Here is a 21010-nt window from a genome sequence, read left to right as displayed (position 1 = left end):
ACTTTTAATGTTTACTGAATGTTTTTTATTTTTTATTTTTTTTATTAGAAGCGTTACTGCGGTGTCGTTTTATTATCACTGTAGCGTGTCGTTTCGACTTTCGATACGGTACAAGTGTATTCAAAGAAAGGTGTCGTTTTTGGCGTGGAAAACGCTGCCGACCTTTGGTTTTACGTTTCAAAGTGATGCATTGAATGCATGTTTGGGCGTTTTTATTTTTCTTACAGAGTAATGCTCAGGACATATAATTTTGTGTACAATTTTGCGCCCTACCATGGAGTGAATTATGAGAAGTGAAAGTGTGATGATGGGTCATGTGGAGACACACTTTTGTCACTCACAACTCATCACATGTGGCATAAAGTTGTGTTCTAAGTATTATTCTTTCTTACAGGGCGGCTCAAACCTAGCCTAATTTATTTAATAATGGACAAAATTTAGTTACAAAATTGGTTGTAGTCTAAGGATACAACTTTATTCAATAAAATAAATATTACTATATATTTTAAAAATCTAATTGTTGAATTACATATTTTTTATATTCTTAATCCATATATCAAATTTTGTGTCAATCAGACATTATTTACTATATAATCTACAAGCTTATATTTTATACATAGGTTTAAATCACAAAAATTTGCAATTTAAACAATTTATTGATGACATAGCTGTAAGTGCACAATTGCACCTGGCCCCAAGAACAGTTACGGACTCAGGCCCAATGAGCCTTAAACAATATAATTTGTAGAGCGTGGGCTTGAAACCCATGTTAGAAGTGTTTGAGGATTAAATGACAAGCCAAAGATTGTAAACACTTGAAAACAACAAGAAACACCGTAAGTCAGCCTGCTCGGACGTAAGCCGAGAACTGTTCTTATATTATTTCTCTCTCTTTTTTCTCTTTCTTTTAGGTTACAAAGAAGGGGATCCTCTTTTCTGTTCTAAGTTGCTCCTTAAATACTCCTCTTTTTGATACTTTGTACACGTGTTGCCCCAACTCCCCCTTAGCCTAGATATTTCTTTTCTCAGTGCCTTTGAATAGTAACCAGAAGTTTCCCTTCCACTGTTCAATTGTCACTTCCCCATTAATGCGGCCAGGGTGGTAGGTGCAGGGTCTTTAATATGGAGGTGACAACCTTTATCCTTGGTGTTTCTCTAACATCGGTGCTTCTAGGACATTCAAGGGTTTACCCCTTTTATCCATTGGTTTTGACCATGTCATTGCCTAACGTTTATCATGAAATCCCGGGTTCTCCGGTGTCTGTCCGAAGAGAAATTCACCCTCGGCTGGATCCTCGGCGTATGGGCCGACCCGTAGTACTAACAAGTTCTAAACTCAAGAGTAGGTCGGCCTTCCTTAGCACGGCCCAAAGGCCCATATCTCCATCAGGGTCTTTTTACTCCCCATAATAGCTATTGATTTTTAATTTTCTAAAAATTTTACAAGCACAGAGTGTATAAGAAGAAAATGTAATCTAATGGAGGATTTGTCAAAATTCACCTTTAATAAAAAGATATTAAGTAAGATTGTAACCTAAAGGTACAATTAATTTTATAACTAAATTTTGTCCTTTAATAATTATGTCAAATCAAATCTCTCTCAATTCGTTTCTTAAAAAAAAAAAAAAAAATCTCTCTCAATTCTAATACAGCTTATTAATCAAGCGAGTTTACATAACACAACTCATTTCAATTTGTTTAATACACAATCTAAGGGGAAAAAAAAAAATTCTTTGTTTTGGGTAGAAGAGTTGGGGATTTTAGAGTTTCAACGAAGAATTTATCAATAGACAAAGTTTAGCTACGAAATCAACCTTACTCAATATCTTTTTATTGAAGAATTTTGACAAATCAACCAAGGAATTACATCTTCTTCTTATATTCTTCATGCTTGTAAAATTTTCAGAAAATTAAAGATTAATAGTTATGTTATCAATAAATTGTTTAAATTGCAAGTGTTTGTAGTTTAAAATTATGCTTAAAATATAAACTTATAGATCATTTAGTAAATAATATCTGAGTAACACAAAATTTGATGTGTATTAAAAGTGTAAAAAATATGCAAATTAACGGTTAAATTTTCAAAATATATAGTCATGTTTATTTTAGGATAAAATACTATTTTGGTCCTTAAACTTCAACGGTTAAACTTTACAAAAAGTTTGTTTTTCATCCCTAAACTTTAAAAAGTTCATTTTTCGTCCCTAAACTATTGAAAAATTTGTCTTTCATTCCTAAACTATTGAAAATGTTTTATTTTTGTCCTTAAACTTTTTTAAAAAAAAAATCATCCCTAAGCTATTGAAAAGAATTCTTTTTTCATCTCTATTTTTGTCCCTAAACTATTGAGAAAACTACTTTTAAAGACTAGGGATCAAGCTTTTGGTAAATTTTAGGGACCAAAAAAGTATTTTACCTTTTATTTTATTAGGTACAATTGTAGCCTTAGGCTACAAGCAATTTTATAGCTAAATTTTGTCCTTTATCAATATAACTATTAAAATTATTTTAATTCCTTAATTATATTTAGAATTAATTTTTTTAAAATGACACTCATTTATATTCAAATAGGTCATTTCAGTTTGATTACCTATTTATTAATCATGTTTAGCATGTCGACCCATTTTTGACACTAACCCATTTAAACTAAACACTAACCCACAAAACAATTACATCATGTTTGCAGGTCATGTTGAATATTGTCACTCCTGTTTTATAGGCTTATTACGATAAGAACCACTCTATTATAATTCCATGGACTATATGTCCATATCATTCCTACAAACTCGTTATATGAATGTTGAGGATGATTCTTAAAAAAAAAGTATATTGAGGGTGTTGTTAATAGACCGTGAAGGGCCTTTCAGTTGTATAGAGTAAGAGTATTTGCATTAGTAGGTGTATAATAAAAGAAAAGTGTGAAATTTACACATTCAAATCCCAAATCACCCACATCAGTTAAGTTATTGATGGTGAATTTGCAAAGTTACTACATTAATTGTATAAATATACATAGTTATCGTAGTAGTTTTGTATATCATTATTTTTAATTTTTTTTTCTCTCATCTTTTGCCTCATCAAATTCCTCTCTCTCTCTCTCTCTCTGAAGATAATAATAAACAAAGAATGAAAAATGATTACTAAAATAAAATAAAATATAGAATAAATAATTTAATGTAGGTGTTTTCGAAAAGCCATAGTGTGAAATAGAAAAAAAACATGTTCTTATCCTAAAATATATAGAAATTTTTGTGCAAGTTGATGCAAATGTTCTAAGAATTACTTGCTCACCATTTAATACCTTAACAATCTTCGCATCATCTTTGTGAGTTCACGAACATCTTGACTAGAAAAGCTTCTACTTGCGATTGGTTGGAAGTCTTCTTAAGCATTCACATCAACTCTTGAAAAAAAAAATCATTTTATTTTAGCATAAGAACCTACTTTTTCTATTTTACGTACTCACCTTTTTTTATACAAGATAAAATTTCTATTCTAGCCTAATCTAAGTGTATATGTGTGTGAAACTTCCTCTTAGAGACTTGAACTCAAGTCATTACCCCCCCCCCCACATCAAATTATCTACTTAAAATATCAAAATTTTTAAATTTTTTAAATTGTTTCCTTTTTTTCACATACAATAACCATTAACCATTATTCACTCTCTTTTTTCAACATCGGGATACGTAAAGAAAGAATAAAAAATTATATGCATAGTAAATAGTGTCAGTGTAAATTTACATAATTACTGTATCAACTTTGTGAACTTATGCATTTTTAACTTGACTGATATGAGTGCTTTTGGAAGTTAAATGTGTGAAAATGATACCTTTTTTCTATCTTGCATTGTTTGATGCAAATACTCTTGGTACAAGCCATTGAAGTCTTGCTTCAGATTGAACAAGTTGGTTATGGACCTTATGGTAGATAAAGCAGACAACCGAGGGTTCTTTTGAAGAAGATGAATGATCAGTTGAGGTGAACTTACATAGAAGCATCCTCCAATTGAGATCCCTCAAAAAATGGGACATCGATCTCGTTATGAGGCACCCTGGCTATAGAGCCATAGACCACCACCCAAATACAACAAAATGGCCACGAAAAAAAAAAGAGACAATAATTGGTATTTGCCATAATTTTCTTTTTTTTGTATAAAAAATTGACACTAATTGTTTATTTTAAGATACACTAATTTGTTTTCTGATGGGACAAATTTTATTACAAGAATTTTCAAACTTTATCTAATTGCCCAAACTTGTGTTAGTTTGTAGAGAGTTAGTAGTGTTGCTTACCCATGCTCTCTTCGTGAGAAACCGTAATATATTCGTGATTTGAATATTGGACAAAACTAGATGATATATAGAGAGGTATATAATGACTTGGACAAAGTTTATCTTCTCAACTCAATAGGGGGCAATTTATAAAGAGTCCGAAATTGGTAAAGATAAAGTGTAAAACTCATGTTTTACATTATTGAATAAAAGATTGCTACATCAAATTTTTATTTAAAACTCAATACATTTTACCATACATAATAACATATTAATAAACTTACAATTAAGTTGGATTTTCAAATGAATATTAGATATATATATATATATATATATATTTTTTTTTTTTAAGAATCTGGGTATTAGAATTGATTGAGTGTAGTTGTGTTTATTATATAATATGTAATATGATGATGTAATATGTTGAAATTGGATGAGCAAAACTTAGGTTTTATTCCACATCTTTATAGAATTCTATCTCATTTATAAAACTATCTGTGTTTTATTTAATATAAAGCCAAAACACATAAGACATAACTCATTAAAAAACCACCGCACACCCTTGATGCGATGGTCACTCCACAAGTATAAGTGCTTGTGGGGTGTGGGGGGCAAGGGCCGGGATTCAAGTCTCCAGGAGGGAACTTCACACACATATACACTTAGATTAGGCTAGAGTAGAATTCTATCTTATATCCAAAAAAAAAAAAAAAATTCATTAAAAAAGTTTATGGACTAAAACTACCCATGGATAATCTTATAGATAGCCACGTAATGGTTTGGAGTAACTGTTTCCTTAAAACTTTGTGACCTGAATATTGAACAACATATAAATTTATAAAAATTCTTTTCTTGTTGAAATTATGTAAATTATTTGTATCAAAATTGATATATAATAGGTTTTCTAATTAAATTTAACTACATAGTTGCATTGACCAATAAAATACAAAAAAATTTATCTTTTTTAAAAACAATTATATTTAAAGCAGCCATACATTTGAATTTAATTAAGAAATTTAATATAGTAATGAGTGTCATTTTCCCTTGAATGATAGCATATATCTTTCAAGTAAGAATATTAGAAGATCTTTTTATGTACCAATTTTCAATTAGCAGCAATGGGTATTTTAAGGCAGTAGATGACGTAGACGAGGTGATTCTCATAACTATTTATAATTGCTATGAAATTTGATATTTTTGGGGGTCAGCTTAAGTTTTATTGGAGATGTGGGAAAAAAAAAGGGGGAAATAAACTTATCTTGATGATACTTTGACTGGAAAAAAAAAAAAGTTTTTGAAATTTCAATACATAGCTCAAGAAGAAAGAAGTTTTGAAATCTCAATACATAGCTTGATACAAATTGATTGGTTGAGATAAGTTCACTACATGTCTTGATAACTATTGTTCAATCAAGAATTACGGATACAAAATCCAACTTAGGTATTAATTCATCCAATCTCTAACATTTTATGCCCTACTTGCTAGAATATTTGAGGACTAAAAAGGACAACCAAATAAATATTTTGATAGATATGTCTTGCACATGCAGGGTTTTTGTAGCCGAGTTCTCACTCAGCAACAACCAAAGATATTAAGATCAATGATCAAGGGCTATAGTGAAAACCTTCAATGTTACACTTGAAATTTAGATGAATCATTCGTTTGTACAGAGTTTGCTAGAAAAGAATCTAACGATTTTGAGTTGCATGTGGTAAAATTATAAGTGCTATAAGGGGGAATTGGGGGGAGTAGTAGAATTAAGGATAATTTTATTATAGTACTTTGATTCTATTTAGTGGATCTGTTTCCCTGGGAGTTGGTGGTAGACCTCTAAAGAGTTTTTCCATGTAGACTTTTCTTTTCGTAACCATATTGTTTATTGATGATGCCGATGAAATCACCAGTAAGCTGCGAATACTCCTCAAATTGAAGCAACACCTGCGAAGAGAAAATAGATGATCGAACAGAGAGCACCGGTGTGGTGCCGGCCAAAAACCCTCCGACGATCAAGTTAGAGTCTTTCAAATAACCTTAGAGTGCCAGAGTTGGGATAATTGTGCGTACCTCTGGGTTATGAGGGTTTTTGGGGTATATATAGTGGTATGGGGCCGAAATAAACGCCTTGGTGAAGAAGTACTTTCCTTTTAGAAGAGTAATTCGTGGATCTTTGCCTATTGTATAGAGCCCTTTCCTTATAGGAATCTTCTTGACTAAAGTCGAACGTGTAGCGCAAGAACTTTCCTTATATTCACGTATGTAGAAGTCAAAAGAAGCTAAAAATGAAGGTTGGATTACTCCTTCAGCTTTTGCCCCTGCCAAGGTCGTCAGCCCACGAGTACCTCCTATACTACCGTCAGCCTATGTATTCTCCACAAAGAACGTCAGCCAATGACCTTTACAATCAAGATCGTCAGCTTTGACTTGTCAGCTTAACGTCGCTACGTAAGGGGCATGGCCTCAAACGTCATAAAGGAGGCATCCTAATGAGACTGGCTGACGGGTTGTATATTCCCGTCAGCCTTCTTAAAAACGTCACTATCATTTATGTTATTTACTTTTTGCATTTATTTGTTTACCAATATTGGTTTGTACTTATCAAAGTTAAGAGAAATCCAATTAGATCTCAAATAGGAGTCTAATTTTATGTCACGTGTTTCATCCAATTTTCTTAATTTTTGTAACAATTTACTACACCACAAAAATCGAGTCCAATTTAATTTTTCTTAATTTTTTTGTGTTAAATGAATTATCAAATGAGAATATCATAGAATCAAAATTAATAAACCTTAAAAAATCACCATCATTAATTATTATTATTATTATTATTATTATTATTATTATTATTATTATTATTATACAAATTAAATAGAGGTTAGACAAATTAAAATTAAGAATTTCGTGGATAACAATTTCAATGATTTTTTTTTTCATTTGTTTCAAATAAAATTATAGTTATTTTATTAGTAGCTATTTTATATTTTCAAATATACAAACATTATGTATATGATATATAAATTTGGTAAAATTTTAAAACTAATTTAATTATGCTTATTTGTAAATGTATCTCATGCATATGTATGAGGTTACCAGCAAGTTAACCACAAGTTTTTTTTTTTTTTGAGATAGAGTTAACCATAAGTTGAACGTCCAACAATAATTGGTTAATTAATTTGCTGGTTTAAAATTGGTTAATTTCTAACAATCGGGGTCTAAATCTCCAATGACGTGTCTAGGAGAGATTGCTTCCGCAAACAACAATGAGGTTGAGTTCCCTGGCATTGTTAGGCACATAGAGAGTCAAATTTACACCACAAGACTTAATGCTGCAAGTTTTTTGAAATTGGACTATGACCAAGTAAAACAAAGATCATCTTTGCTCTCCTAAAGTTAGGGAGGTTCATTCAATGCCTCAATGAGCTACCATCCCACAAGGGAGAGGCACCAAGTATAAATGTCTCATTTGCTCCACCATTTAGTTCCTGCAATCAAACAAACAAACAAGATCCTTTGTTGAGTCACAAAATGGCAAACTCCAAGTACTTGTTTCTTCAAATTGCATGCTTCATCCTCTTGTTATCCTTGTCTCCTTCATATGCTCATAACAAGAGCCACGAAAGCACACCACCTCCTGCTGGTTTCCAAGCAAAAGTTGATTTCAAAGATTGCTTCAACAAGGTTTATGCTTTTGGCGATTCAGACACAGATACTGGAAATGCTTACAACTTAGGTGCTCTCAAATCCTTCATTAGCACTTTATTCTCTCACGCTTGGTCTCCGTATTCCTCATCAGAGAATTCAAACTTATCAGGTTATCGACTATCTAATGGCCGCTTGGTCATTGATTTCCTATGTGAGGCTCTCAACATACCCCACTTGTCAGCTTATAAAGACTCTTCTGCAAACTTCTCAGGTGGTGCAAACTTTGCAATAGCTGGATCAACAACTCTTTCAAGTAATCTCTTCGGCCATTTCAATTTTGGTAATCCCCTAATGTGGAAACCAAATCCACAGAGTATTCTAACTCAAATTGATTGGTTCCATAGCTTTGTTGGGGAGAGAGAATGCCAGGGAAAAGATGAGGCTTCATGCAAATCAGAGCTTGGGCAAGCTCTCTTTTGGATAGGTGAGATTGGTGGCAACGACTATGCTCGTCTTTTTGCTTCTTCCATTGGCCTTGCTACTACCAATAAGCAATTCACAGAGCAAGCTGTTGATCACATCTGCACACTTGCATTGGTAAGCATTGATAAACTACCATTTATATCAAAAGCTTCAATTAATTAAAAAATATGATGAATTTGATCATTTAACTATTATTCTAACCAAAAAACTATTATTCTAACAGGCATAATATTACAAAAAGAAAGAAAGAAAGTAGCAAGTAGCCTTAGCTTGTTAGAAGGAAAAAAAAATAGTATCTTAATGAGTTCTTCCAACATAAACATTTGACCAAGACTATTTTCACAAAATGGTGCATTGCATATAAGAGAAAGGATGAATGTTATGGTGAAGTTAATGTTGGAATAGTCATATTAAGCCTGCTTTCTTTTGACAGGGGCTATTGGACAAGGGTGCAAAGTTCCTCGTGGTTCAAGGGCTACCATCAATAGGGTGCCTTCCATTGCAGTTGGCAACATGTCCCTCAAACGATCGTGATCAAAATGGGTGTTCAGCGAGTGCCAACTTGGTAATAAAGGGTCACAACAATCTTCTCCAAAAGAGGTTGGATGAAATTCGTATCCAATACAAGGGTTCTGTGATCCTATATATTGATTACTATAGTGCATTCACAACAATACTGGAAAAGCGCACACAGTACCAGTTTGAAGAACCCTTCAAGGCATGTTGTGGAGCTGGGGGAGGAGCATTCAACTATCAACCAAACCTCCTTTGTGGAGCTTTTGGCACCTCTACTTGCAAAGACTCCAACACCCACATTAACTTTGATGGGGTTCACTTGACCGAAAATATGCATCTACACCTCTCTGATCTCTTCTTCAACCAAGGTTTCTGTACACCATCATTTGCAGATCTGATTAAGAAGAAGAAAGGCCAATATTAAAATTTCTAATATTGGCCTTTTTGTTCTCTTATTAGGATTAAATATCTGATGCCTAATGCTTGATGTTGCTAGGTAGATTAGTAGTAGGATCCCAATGGTGGCATTTAAAGAGCTGGATAATGTTTCTTGTTTCAAAATAGTCTACTATCTTTTTACCTTATTATTGTTATTATTTAAATGTTACACCAGTACCTAAGGTCTTGAACTACGACCTCACTTTTTATTTTACACTCTGGTCCAGCTCAATAGGTTTCACAGCCTAAGGCAAAGACTTTAAGTAGGGCATTTTTATATTTAAATATTAGTAACAAATTTGTTCGTACATACTTTTTTAGACTCAATTTATTTTTCAACTTTATTTTTTAAAGTTTTTCATATGTGGACATTTATAATGAACAAGTATTTATAAATAAATAAAATATGTATCATAATTGAAATTTTTAATCTAACTAAAAATAAAATCTAAAGTATAGAATAATAAAACCTAGTTTACCAAGAGCAAACTTGCAACTTTACTAATATTGTGACCACTTTATAATCTAAACTTGCATGAATAAAAAATATTTTATTACACAATTCAATAAATTAATATCACTAACACAAATGGATTGATGTGATATACATCAAAATAGCAATATGTGTGATAACTTATAAGTTAGAAAGCAAAAGATCTGTACATCATGTGGCTCACTCTCTTAGTTGCTATGTGATATGTTTAGAAAAAGAAAAGAAATAATAATAAAAGGCTAGAAATAAAAGGGAGAGTGGTGACAGTGTTATGTTTTGTCACTTCTATGTCTCTTTCCACTACCATGATAAAACAAAATTTTAATAGCTTAATGAGAAAAAAGAAATGGAGCAAGAGCTTAAAGCCAAACTTGAAGGGAGAAAAGATTTGAAGCACAGCAAATTTCAGGCCATTGTAGAGAATTTAAAATGGAGACAATGACAAAGTTTCCAGTAATGAGTATAACATTCTAAGGTTTGAGTTTGATTTGTTTGGGCCTTTTGATTTTAGTCTTTAGTTTTGCTTTGTTTAGTTATTGGGAGAGAACGAGAGATTTTTCTATTTGTGTAGTACAAGAGACTTAAGTGGTACACTCTTAAGCTCCCACACTGAGATAGAAGAGTCAAGAGCACTGATCACCAAGAGTTTTTTTCCCCCTGTTATTTCTTTGATATATATAAGAGATAATCAATTCTGCTCACACGAAAAGTTTTTATTTATGTTTTTACTTTAATAAACAATTTATTTTTGATGCATTGATTTATTTTTTGGCCTTAATTAATATTCTTATAGAGAATAAAATATCCTTATTGGTTCAAATTTGGGGACTTGTTCCACATGGGGGCCTTAGGAAATTGCATTGTCGCTTATAGGGTTCAGCTGGCCCTGGACAGGAGACTGTGATTAGTAATTTCTTTTGCATTTACTGGGATAGCTTACGAATATGTTATTAAAATAAATAAATAAATAGGCATCCAGAGAATGTTACAATTGAAGGGAGAAGAAGACGTTATTGATGGTGGGGGACTCAGAGCAAGACAACATAAAAAAAACTCCTGCAAAGCTTTGATAAACATCTCTGGGTTGAAGTGATCGTTGGAGAAGACTTATCTAGGCTCCGAAAGCCACACCAAGCATAGATAGTTTCAACTTTTAGTAGATTTTATAATCAAATGGGATAACTTGCCAAAAAAAAGGCAACTTGTTCTGCATATTAAAATTTCACAATAAAAAGGCAATATAAAAGTCTGGTTCAATATCAATGGTTTAAGATTAAATTTGTTAGGATCATATTTTTTATGTATTGGCATATCCGATGACAAAACATACTTTACTTATAATTGAGCAGATCTAAGTTTATTCAAGATTATCATGACAAGTGGTTTCAATGAGGACATAAAGATTGCTCAAGAACTACTCAAGAAAAGCTAAATCTGCAGGTCCCAGTACCTCCTTGATACCTGTCGATCTATTGAGATTTAATAAAACTTGATACATCTCAATCTATCGAGCTGACAAATTTTAGAATATAGCCAGCAACGTTTTATTTTGAGAAGCTATTTGTTTATGAGTTTGTCAAATGTTAATAGGATTAGGAGAGCCCAAGGTCTGTGTAAAGCTAACAGGAGTAGGAAAACTCATTAAAAGGCCCATTAGGGAGGTAGGGAGAAAGAAAACTCTAATCCTAGAAAGCTAACCCTAGAAAGCTTCATAAGGTTATATTATTGAAACCTTAGCCTCCTCCTATAAAAGAAAGAGATCTTGCTGCATTTCTTGTGCGTCTTTGTGTTTTGTAACCAAGCAAAATCTCTAGCACCAACTATTGAAGATCTTATTGGTGTCTATGTGAAGCTATTTTAAATCAACTACAAAAATCAAAGGGTTTTTGTAGATTTAGTCATGTACTTGGATTCGTACAAAGAAGTTAGTCACGTACTAGGATCTGTGAAAAAAGGGAAGAAGTCTCTACATGATTAAGTCCAATTGGGTATTGAGTAAATGTTCAATTGTAAGTCGGTATTTTAGGATAGTCCAGGGTAATGGTAAGATTCCTTATACTTGTAACTACTTCATTCTTGATTAGTGATTCTTGGGAGTGTTGACCTGAAAAACATCCGGTGAGGTTTTTGCCTTGCGAGAGGTTTTTCTCATTTGTCAACAAATCACTGCATCAATTTAATTTTTTCTGCACTTAGTTCATTTGGTGATTTGTGTGTGCCTCCACGATTTGAAAGTAATTTGACCTAATAAATTAACTTGAGTAATTGCATTAATTAACCGAGGTCAATCTATAACCCAACAAAATTTACCTCCTTGCTGAGCTAACAAACAAAAATTAAAAAAAAAAAGGAAATTACAACTCCTTTTTAATATATATATTCCAGTTCCACTCCTTCATTGAGGAATTTTATTAGTCATGTCACACAAACCCTCCACTTACCAAATATTCATCACTATGGGCGCAAGCCTTCGCGACAAGCATTTGGGTTTCCCCAAAAACTATGGGAAGTCCACCTTGGCTGAGGGTGGACTATGGCGACGGGTGTAAGTGGAGCCGCCACCTAGATTAGGCACCCAACCCCACCTAACTCGTAGGTTGGCCTCCATTCATTGTGTTCCAAATCTTAATCTCATTAAAGGGTTTTAACATGTTATTTTTAACTCACACACACTCTAACATGCATCTAAAGCATTCAATCATGGCATATCATCCCCTAACCCAGCATTCATTTATCAAAGCACAAGTATATATCAACAAAGGCAGCACACACAAGACAGATTAATCAAGCACATCAAAACATTCAAGCGTTATCGACACTCAAATTGCAAGCTTTTGTGAGAAGAGCTTTTGTTTCCTAAAAACCAAAAAAGAAAGATATATCTGAAACAAATAAAACAAAAAACAAATTGGAAGTAGAAAGTAAAGTGAAATAAAAAAAACAAATTGTACATTTTGGTTAACAGATGGTTCATTGGTTCTAGGGCATTTATGCTTTGAAATTCTGTCTCCAAACTCGAACAAAACAATAAAAATAGAGAAAAATATATATATATTTTAAAATAGAGCATGTCAAATTAACCATTTAAAATAGGGGAAAATAGTGGGAGAAAGAAGAGGCGCTCTATTAGGGTGAAGACCGACGACAGTCCTCTCATCTTCCTTCTTCTTCTACTTCTCCTTCTACTCCTCTAAAAGGAAGTGGCGTTGGTTTCAAAGTTGTGCAAGAAATAAATTACAAATAGAGAAGAGCGTATACATAAAAGAAAAGGTTTTTTTCCTTTTAGTTTTTTGTGAGAAGGAATATAATGGGTGCAAAATTTATAACTTCCAAGGAGCCAGAACATTGTGTCTTTAGTTTAATCAATTGATTTTTAAGGTGCGTATATCTTTTATAGTAGTCCATGTGATGCAATATGAAATATGTAATAATAAAAAATAAATTCTAAATTAAAGTAGATGAATATGTAAATAAAATTGTCCTAGATGAATGAGTAAAGTCAATAATCTATATGTGTGCGTGTGTGTGTATAAAAGAAAGGAATAAATAAGAAATAAGAACTATTAACATGATGGTGAGGTGGTGCAACAGGAGCTCAGTAGCAATAAATGCTATGCTTTAGATTTTAGATATATATAAATATAGATGTGGAAAAAAAAGGGAAAATAATCATATCTTGATGATACTTGACCGAAAAGGAAAAAATTGATCTCATGTTCTATCACCCAAAAAAGGATTTGGTGATAGTCGTTGCATAAGTATAAACGTGTGTTAGTTCAATAGATTGTAGGCTAGCAAACCAGGAGATAATGCTGGTATTAAGTGTGTTTTACTTTTTAGAGAGTTTTTAAAGTCCAAGACTAATGCCTATAACAACTCAAGAAGAAAGAAGTTTTTCAAATCTCAATACATAGTTCAAGAAGAAAGAAGTTTTTGAAATCTCAATATACATATCGATTGATTGAGATAAGTTCAATACATGTCTTGATACCTATTGTTCAATCAAGAATCACGGATACAAAATCCAATTTAGGTCTATTGATTCATCCAATATCTAACAATTTATGCCCTACTTGCTAGAATATATGAGGACTAAAAAGGACGACCAACTAAAGATTTTGATAGCTATGTTTTGCACATGTTGGGTTTTTTAGCCGAGTTTTACTCAACAACAACCAAAGAAGATATTAAGATCAATGATCAAGGGCTATAGTAAAAGCCTTCAAGGTGAATCTTGAACTTCTAATGGAGCATCCGTTTGTATAGAGTTTGCTAAAAAAGAGTCTTAGGATTTTGAGTTGCATGTGGTAAAATTGTACGTGCTATTGGGGGGAGCTGTAGAATTAATGATGATTCTATTATAGAACTTTGATTCTATTTAATGGATTTGTTTCCTTGAAGGTTGTTGGTAAACCTCCAAAGAGTTTGATCCATATTTGAACTTTTCTTTTCTTAACCATTTTGCTTATGTTATTTGCTTGTTGCATTTATTTGTTTACCAATATTGGTTTGTACCTAACAAACTTAAGAGAAATCTAATTAGATCTCAAATAGGAGTCAAATTTTATGTCTATTGTTCCATTAAATTTTCTTAATTTTCTGTGCTAAATGAGTTATCAAATGAGAAAACCATAGAATCAAAATTAATAAACCTTAAAAAATAACCATCATTGATTAACTATTATTACTATTATTATTATACAAATTAAATAGTGGTTTGACAAATTAGAATTGAGAATTTCATGGATAACAATTTCAATGATATATATATTTTTCATTTTCTTCAAATAAAATTGTATATATTTTATTAATAGTTATTTTATATTTTCAAATATACAAACATTATATGTATTATATATAAATTTGGTAAAATTTTAATACTCATTTCATTATGCTTAATCGTAAATATATTTCATGCATATGCATGAGGTTATAAGCTAGTTAACTATAATTTGAATCCCAAAATATTTGGTTAATTAATTTTCTAGTTTAAAATTGGTTAATTTCTAACAATTAGGGTCTAAATCTCCAACAACGTGTCTAGGAGTGATCGCATCTGCAAGCAACAATGAAGCTGAGTTCCCAAGCAATGTTAGGCTCAAAGAGAGTCAAATTTACACCACAAGACTCAAAATTGCAAGTTTTGTGACATTGGATAATGACCAAGTAAAACAAAGATCATCTTTGCTCTCCTAAAGGTAGGGAGGTTCATTCAATACCTCAACAAGCTACCATCCCACAAGGGAGAGGTGCCAAGTATAAATACCTCATTTGCCTCACCATGTAGTTCTTACAATCAAACAAACAAACAAGATCCTTTGTTGAGTCACAAAATGGCAAACTCCAAGTACTTGTTTCTTCAAATTGCATGCTTCATCCTCTTGTTATCCTTGCCTCCTTCATATGCTCATAACAAGAGCCACGAAAGCACACCACCTATTCCTGGTTTCCAAGCAAAAGTTGATTTCAAAGGTTGCTTCAACAAGGTTTATGCTTTCGGCGATTCAGACACAGACACTGGAAATGCTTACAACTTGGGTGATCTCAAATCCTTCATTAGCACATTATTCTCTCACGCTTGGTCCCCATATTCCTCATCACAAAATTCAAAATTATCAGGCTATCGACTATCTAATGGCCGCTTGGTCATTGATTTCCTATGTGAAGCTCTCAACATACCCCACTTGTCAGCCTATAAAGACTCTTTTGCAAACTTCTCAGGTGGTGCAAACTTTGCAATAGCCGGATCAACGGCTCTTTCAAATAATCTCTTCAGTCATTTCAATTTTGGTAATCCCCTAATGTGGAAGCCAAATCCAGAGAGTATCCTAACTCAAATTGATTGGTTCCATAGCTTTGTTGGGGAGAGAGAATGCCAAGGAAAAGATGAGGCTGCATGTAAATCAGAGCTTGGGAACGCTCTCTTTTGGATAGGTGAGACTGGTGGCAATGACTATGCTCGTCTTTTTGCCTCTTCTATTGGCCCTGCTATTGCCAATAAGCAATTCACAGAGCAAGCTGTTGATCACATTTGCACACTTGCATTGGTAAGCATTGATAAACTACCATTTATATCAAAAACTTGAATTAATTAAAAGAATGATGAAGTTAATCATTTAACTAATTCTAACGAGCATATTATTACAAAAAAAGAAAGAAAGTAGCATAAAGCCTTAGCTTGTTAGAAGAAAAAAAAAGTATCTTAATGAGTTCTTCCAACGTAAACATTTGACCAAGACTATTTTCACAAAATGGTGCATTGCATATAAGAGAAAGGAAGGATATAATGGTGAAGTTAATGTTGGAATAGTCATATTAAGCCTGCTTTCTTTTGACAGGGGATATTGGACAAGGGTGCAAAGTTCCTTGTGGTTCAAGGGCTACCACCAATAGGGTGCCTTCCATTGCAGTTGGCAACGTGTCCCTCAAATGATCGTGATCAAAATGGGTGTTCAGCGAGTGCCAACATGGTAATAAAGGGTCACAACAATCTTCTCCAAAAGAGGTTGGATGAAATTCGAATCCAACACAAAGATTCTATGATCATATATATTGATTACTACAGTGCATTCACAACAATACTAGAAAAACACACACAATACCAGTTTGAAGAACCCTTCAAGGCATGTTGTGGAGCTGGGGGAGGAGCATTCAACTATCAACCAAACCTCCTTTGTGGAGCTTTTGGCACCTCTACTTGCAAGGACTCCAACACCCACATTAACTTTGATGGGGTTCACTTGACTGAAAATATGCATCTACACCTCTCTGATCTCTTCTTCAACCAAGGCTTTTGTACACCATCATTTGCAGATATGATTAAGAAGAAGAAAGGCCAATATTAAAATGTATGATATTGGCCTTTCAGTTCTCTTTTTGGAAATAAATATCTGATGGCTAATGCCTGATGTTGCTAGGTAGATTAGTAATAGGCTCCCAATGGTGGCATTTGGAGAGCTGGATAATATTTCTTGTTTCAAGATAGTTTACTATCTTTTTTACCTTATTATTGTTATTATTTAAATGTTACACACGTACCTAGGGTCTTAAACCATGACCTCACTTTTTATTTTACATTGAGGGCCGGCTTAACAACTTTCTTGGCCTAAGGCTCAAATTTTAAATAGGGCATTTTTTATATCTAAATATTAGTAACAAATTTATCCATACATACTTTTTTAGATTCAATTGTATTTTCCACTTTTTCTTATGTTTTTCATATGTGGACATTTATAATGAACAAGTATTTATAAATAAATAAAACATGATTCATAATTGAAAATTATAATCTAAATAAAAATAAAGTCTGTTGGGTTAAGATGGCTTGACCTCGATTAATTAATTCAATTACCCAAATTGATTAATTAGATTCAATTGCATGAAAATCGTGAAGGCACCAACAAATCACCAATTAAACTAAATGCAGTGAAAATTAATATGACACGGTGATTTGTTGACAAATGGGGAAAACCTCTCACAAGGAAAAAACCCCACTGGGTGATTTTAAGGTCACCACTCTCTAAAATCCACTAATCAACAATCAAGCGATTACAAATATGAGGAAATTTACCACTACCTTGGCCTATTCCAAAATACCAACCTACAGTTGAACCCTCGCTTCAATACCTAATTAAAATTGATCTAGTAGTAGCTTTCTTTTCTTTGATGCACAAATCTCCAATCTATGACTAACCCTTTGCACGAATCCCAGTACATGACTAACTCCAGCAACTTAAACGATGTTGTTGGTTGCAAAGTTCTTCACTTCATCAACAATGAAAATTAGGAAGCACTTGATTACAAAACCCTATGGTGTATAAATGCAGTAGTTTCTCACAGAGAAAATAAATCTCTTGGCCTTTGTATCCATGTGTATGTCAAGGGCTGTGAGAAAAGAAACATTAAACAAATACATAAGCTTGGGCTGAATTTTAGACTTGGAAATTCTAAAATCGTAATTCTTGATAGATCGAGTTGGTGTTAAGCTATCTATCAAGCTTTATATTAAGTCTCTATATCAAGTATTTGTTAAGCTATCTGTCAAGACTTAACGAGCAGCTTTTCTTCACTTGTTTCTTAGACCAATCTTCCTGTCTTTTAATACGAAACTTGATATGCTTGAACCACATATTTCTTGATATATTAAACTCATCTTTGATCTATCCAATTACAAGTAAAGTGCATTTTGTCAAAGGATTAGCCAATTACATAAAATATAAACCTAACAATTTCCCCCTTTGGCAATCTGTGACAAAGCCACAAGCATAATTATGAGAGAAGTATAAAGCAACAATCTCCATAACTAGTCCAAAAAGCCAAAAGTACGTAAGCCTAACAACTACAATGAGCTCTTGAAAAACTTTGCAAGAAAAGAGATCATGGCATGATAGACTTGCAATCTGTCTTATCTGAAACACTTAAACAAGATTCATCAAGGTATCAAGTGTGAAACATAAACAAGTTGTATAAAAGAAGAAACATGTGTATAAAGAGAGAAAAGAAACAACACATGTAAGACAAAGGTGAAGAAACATACATTATATATATCAAAAGAATACAATGTATGTAAAAGTGGTCACAAGACCATCAAAACCTCACTACATCACTTTCCCCCTACCTAGTCTATCTCTATGCTAGCTCTCCCCCTAACAACAAGATTACTCTCATATACAAAACTATTCCCCCTTTTTGTCACGAGTGACAAAGGGTGAATCACTAAGAGATGGTCATCTCATCATCACTAGAAGTGATAGAAGCATCATCACCATCATCTCCACCATCAGAAGAATCCTCAACAGGCTCGGGAGAAGGTGAAAGAGGAAAATCGCCTAGACGAGATTGTCGGCTAGCTATGCAATCGATCCTGGTGTTCATCTGACACATCTCATCAGAAATGTGGTCAAGATGACTACCAAAATTAGCAAGCATATGGTAAAGCTGGTCCATGATGGCAGCAAGAAATGCCTCTACTCCAGAAGAAGAAGATGGAGGAATAGAAGAGGAAGAGGGTCTAGAGGCAAGAGCAGCATCCGTTGAAGTAGACTCCACACGAGGCCACTTAGCAGCCAACTGTGCATCACTCCTCCAATAGATTCCTTGCTAATAGCACCATGGCATAAAAATGAGAAGAAAGAGGAATGGTGATGTGCATGTGTGAGAGGATGCGTGTGCTAGTGAGCAACTTTTCCTCACTTGTTTTTTGGACCAATCTTCATGTCTTTTAATATAAACACTGTAGGATTAAGCATGGATTGTATCTCATACAAAACATACGCAACGAAAATTTAACGGATCTACTTCATTCACAATTGATAACATGCACTATGTAAGTTTCAGAATTCAAGAACAAGAGAGCGTACCTTGGAGCGATGAAATTCAAAACCAAAGATCAGAAGTTCTCAGGAACACTTTCAATCTTCACTCCAATTCCACTAGCGCCCAAGATGTTTGGTTTCTCAATTAGTTCACAAGAGAGAATGTTAGAGTGTCTCACTCTCACATACACACCATTTCACAATAGTGTTCTCTTACAAAAAATTCCTACAGAAAATTCTTTATGTTTCTCCCTTTGTATCTAACTGATTATCTAATTGGGTTGTCATTTTGGGCCTTTCCAATTGGGTTTAAGTGTGTGGCTTGGAGTGGGACGAAAAGGGACCAATAAAACACTAGTTCCAATGGGCCTTGGGCGTTTCTGTCAACTCTTGACAAGTCTAAAGTTACTATTAATTATATTTAATACCACTATATAAATATAATTGCACTCTAGGCCTTATTATAAATTATATCCCAATACTTTATTGTACATGTAACCCCTTCATAAAATATTCGTAGTAATACAAGGTCATGAATATAGACTGCCACTTTGTAGATTACTACATCTTAATTCCTTGAGTACCCAATTTAATCCTTTAAAATTATTTATTTTATATTTATAAAATCCAATTCCATAAATATATACTTTAGTAACTCCTTACTAAAGTGGTTAGGCCTAACTTTCTGAATAACTGAACCCATTAAACTTATCTCAAGGGAATATTTTATATCTCTGTTAAGAGACTATGAATTCCATCTTAAAAATATATGTTCCATCAACACTAAATGTGGCTGCCCAACATACTGAGGTTTTGACCGTTAGGATAGATCTCACTTTTGATATATCAAATCAACCTACGCTTCATGATCATGTTTATTATCCTCTCAGGATTAAGAGTTCATGTAAATAGAAGTCGTGAGATTTATTATTCGTTTGACAGTCATTAGGAGAATAATAAATCTCACAGCGGTCCAGTTCAATATGTCTTAACTCTTAAAACATATCAACACATCAATTAGAAGTCTCCACTTCCATGATCAAGACAAATCATCTTAGTTGATATGTTATAGTCATCGTAGATGAAATGCCCAATTTCATCACCGACTATGAACTAAAATTCTGAGTTTACAAAGAACTTGTGACTTATATCTTCTGTGACTAAATCACACACATCACATATTATGCATCTCATGGATTATATAATAATGTCCGAATATTTATGTTACCATTATTTTAGATTATAATAAAACAAATTTATTAATCACAAAATTAAGTCATACATAATGTCATACATAATAACATACATAGTATCATACAATAGGATTTAAGGGCACCAATCCTAACAAACACTTGATATGATTGAATAACATATTTCTTGATGTATTAAACCCATCTTAGATCTAGCTAATTACAAGTAAAGTGCATTTTTTCAAAAGATTAGTCAATTACATAAAATATGACCCTAACAAAGTCTAATGTATAAAATAATAAAGCCTAGTTTACCAATAGCAAACTTGCAACTTTACTAATATTGTGACCACTTTATAATCTAAACTTGCACGAATAAAAATTAATTTATTATACTCTTAAACTCCCACACAGAAATGGAAGAGTCAAGAGCATTGATCACCAAGAGTTTTTTTCCCCCTATTTTTTCTTTATATATATGAGAGATAATCAATTCTACTCCCGCAAAACGTTTTTATTTATGTTTTTTCTTTAAGAAAAAATATATTTTTGATGCATTGATTTATTTCTTGGCCTTTATTAATATTCTTATAGAGAAGAAAATATCCTTATTGGTTCAAATTTGGGGACTTGTTCCACATGGAGGCCTTAGGCAATTGCATCTG

General features: G+C 33.0%; 2 protein-coding genes across 2 annotated transcripts; both read left to right on the top strand.

The window, feature by feature from the left end:
• Window positions 1-7794: 7794 nt before the first annotated feature.
• LOC142627718 (GDSL esterase/lipase At3g48460-like) lies at window positions 7795-9334 on the top strand. Its single transcript, XM_075801583.1, has 2 exons — window positions 7795-8508; window positions 8828-9334. Exons 1-2 carry the CDS (start codon window positions 7795-7797, stop codon window positions 9332-9334), a joined length of 1221 nt encoding a protein of 406 aa, XP_075657698.1.
• Window positions 9335-15173: 5839 nt separating this feature from the next.
• On the top strand, window positions 15174-16686 carry LOC142627243 (GDSL esterase/lipase At3g48460-like). The gene is made up of 2 exons (XM_075801059.1): window positions 15174-15888; window positions 16180-16686. The coding sequence occupies exons 1-2, from the start codon at window positions 15175-15177 to the stop codon at window positions 16684-16686; spliced, it is 1221 nt and encodes a 406-aa protein (XP_075657174.1). The 5' UTR covers window position 15174.
• The last annotated feature ends 4324 nt before the right edge of the window (window positions 16687-21010 follow it).

This window comes from Castanea sativa, chromosome 3 (genome assembly GCF_040712315.1).
Source record: "Castanea sativa cultivar Marrone di Chiusa Pesio chromosome 3, ASM4071231v1".
Classification (NCBI taxonomy): Eukaryota; Viridiplantae; Streptophyta; class Magnoliopsida; order Fagales; family Fagaceae; genus Castanea; species Castanea sativa.
This window is presented reverse-complemented; position numbering and strand designations above follow the sequence as displayed.

What these genes read in the sequence shown, in the direction of transcription:
- LOC142627718 (XM_075801583.1), top strand. Translation starts at nt 7,795, where the DNA reads ATGGCAAACTCCAAGTACTTGTTTCTTCAAATTGCATGCTTCATCCTC. An exon ending in ACATCTGCACACTTGCATTG is followed by an intron (nt 8,509 to 8,827) that starts GTAAGCATTGAT and finishes TTCTTTTGACAG; the next exon opens with GGGCTATTGGACAAGGGTGC.
- LOC142627243 (XM_075801059.1), top strand. Translation starts at nt 15,175, where the DNA reads ATGGCAAACTCCAAGTACTTGTTTCTTCAAATTGCATGCTTCATCCTC. An exon ending in ACATTTGCACACTTGCATTG is followed by an intron (nt 15,889 to 16,179) that starts GTAAGCATTGAT and finishes TTCTTTTGACAG; the next exon opens with GGGATATTGGACAAGGGTGC.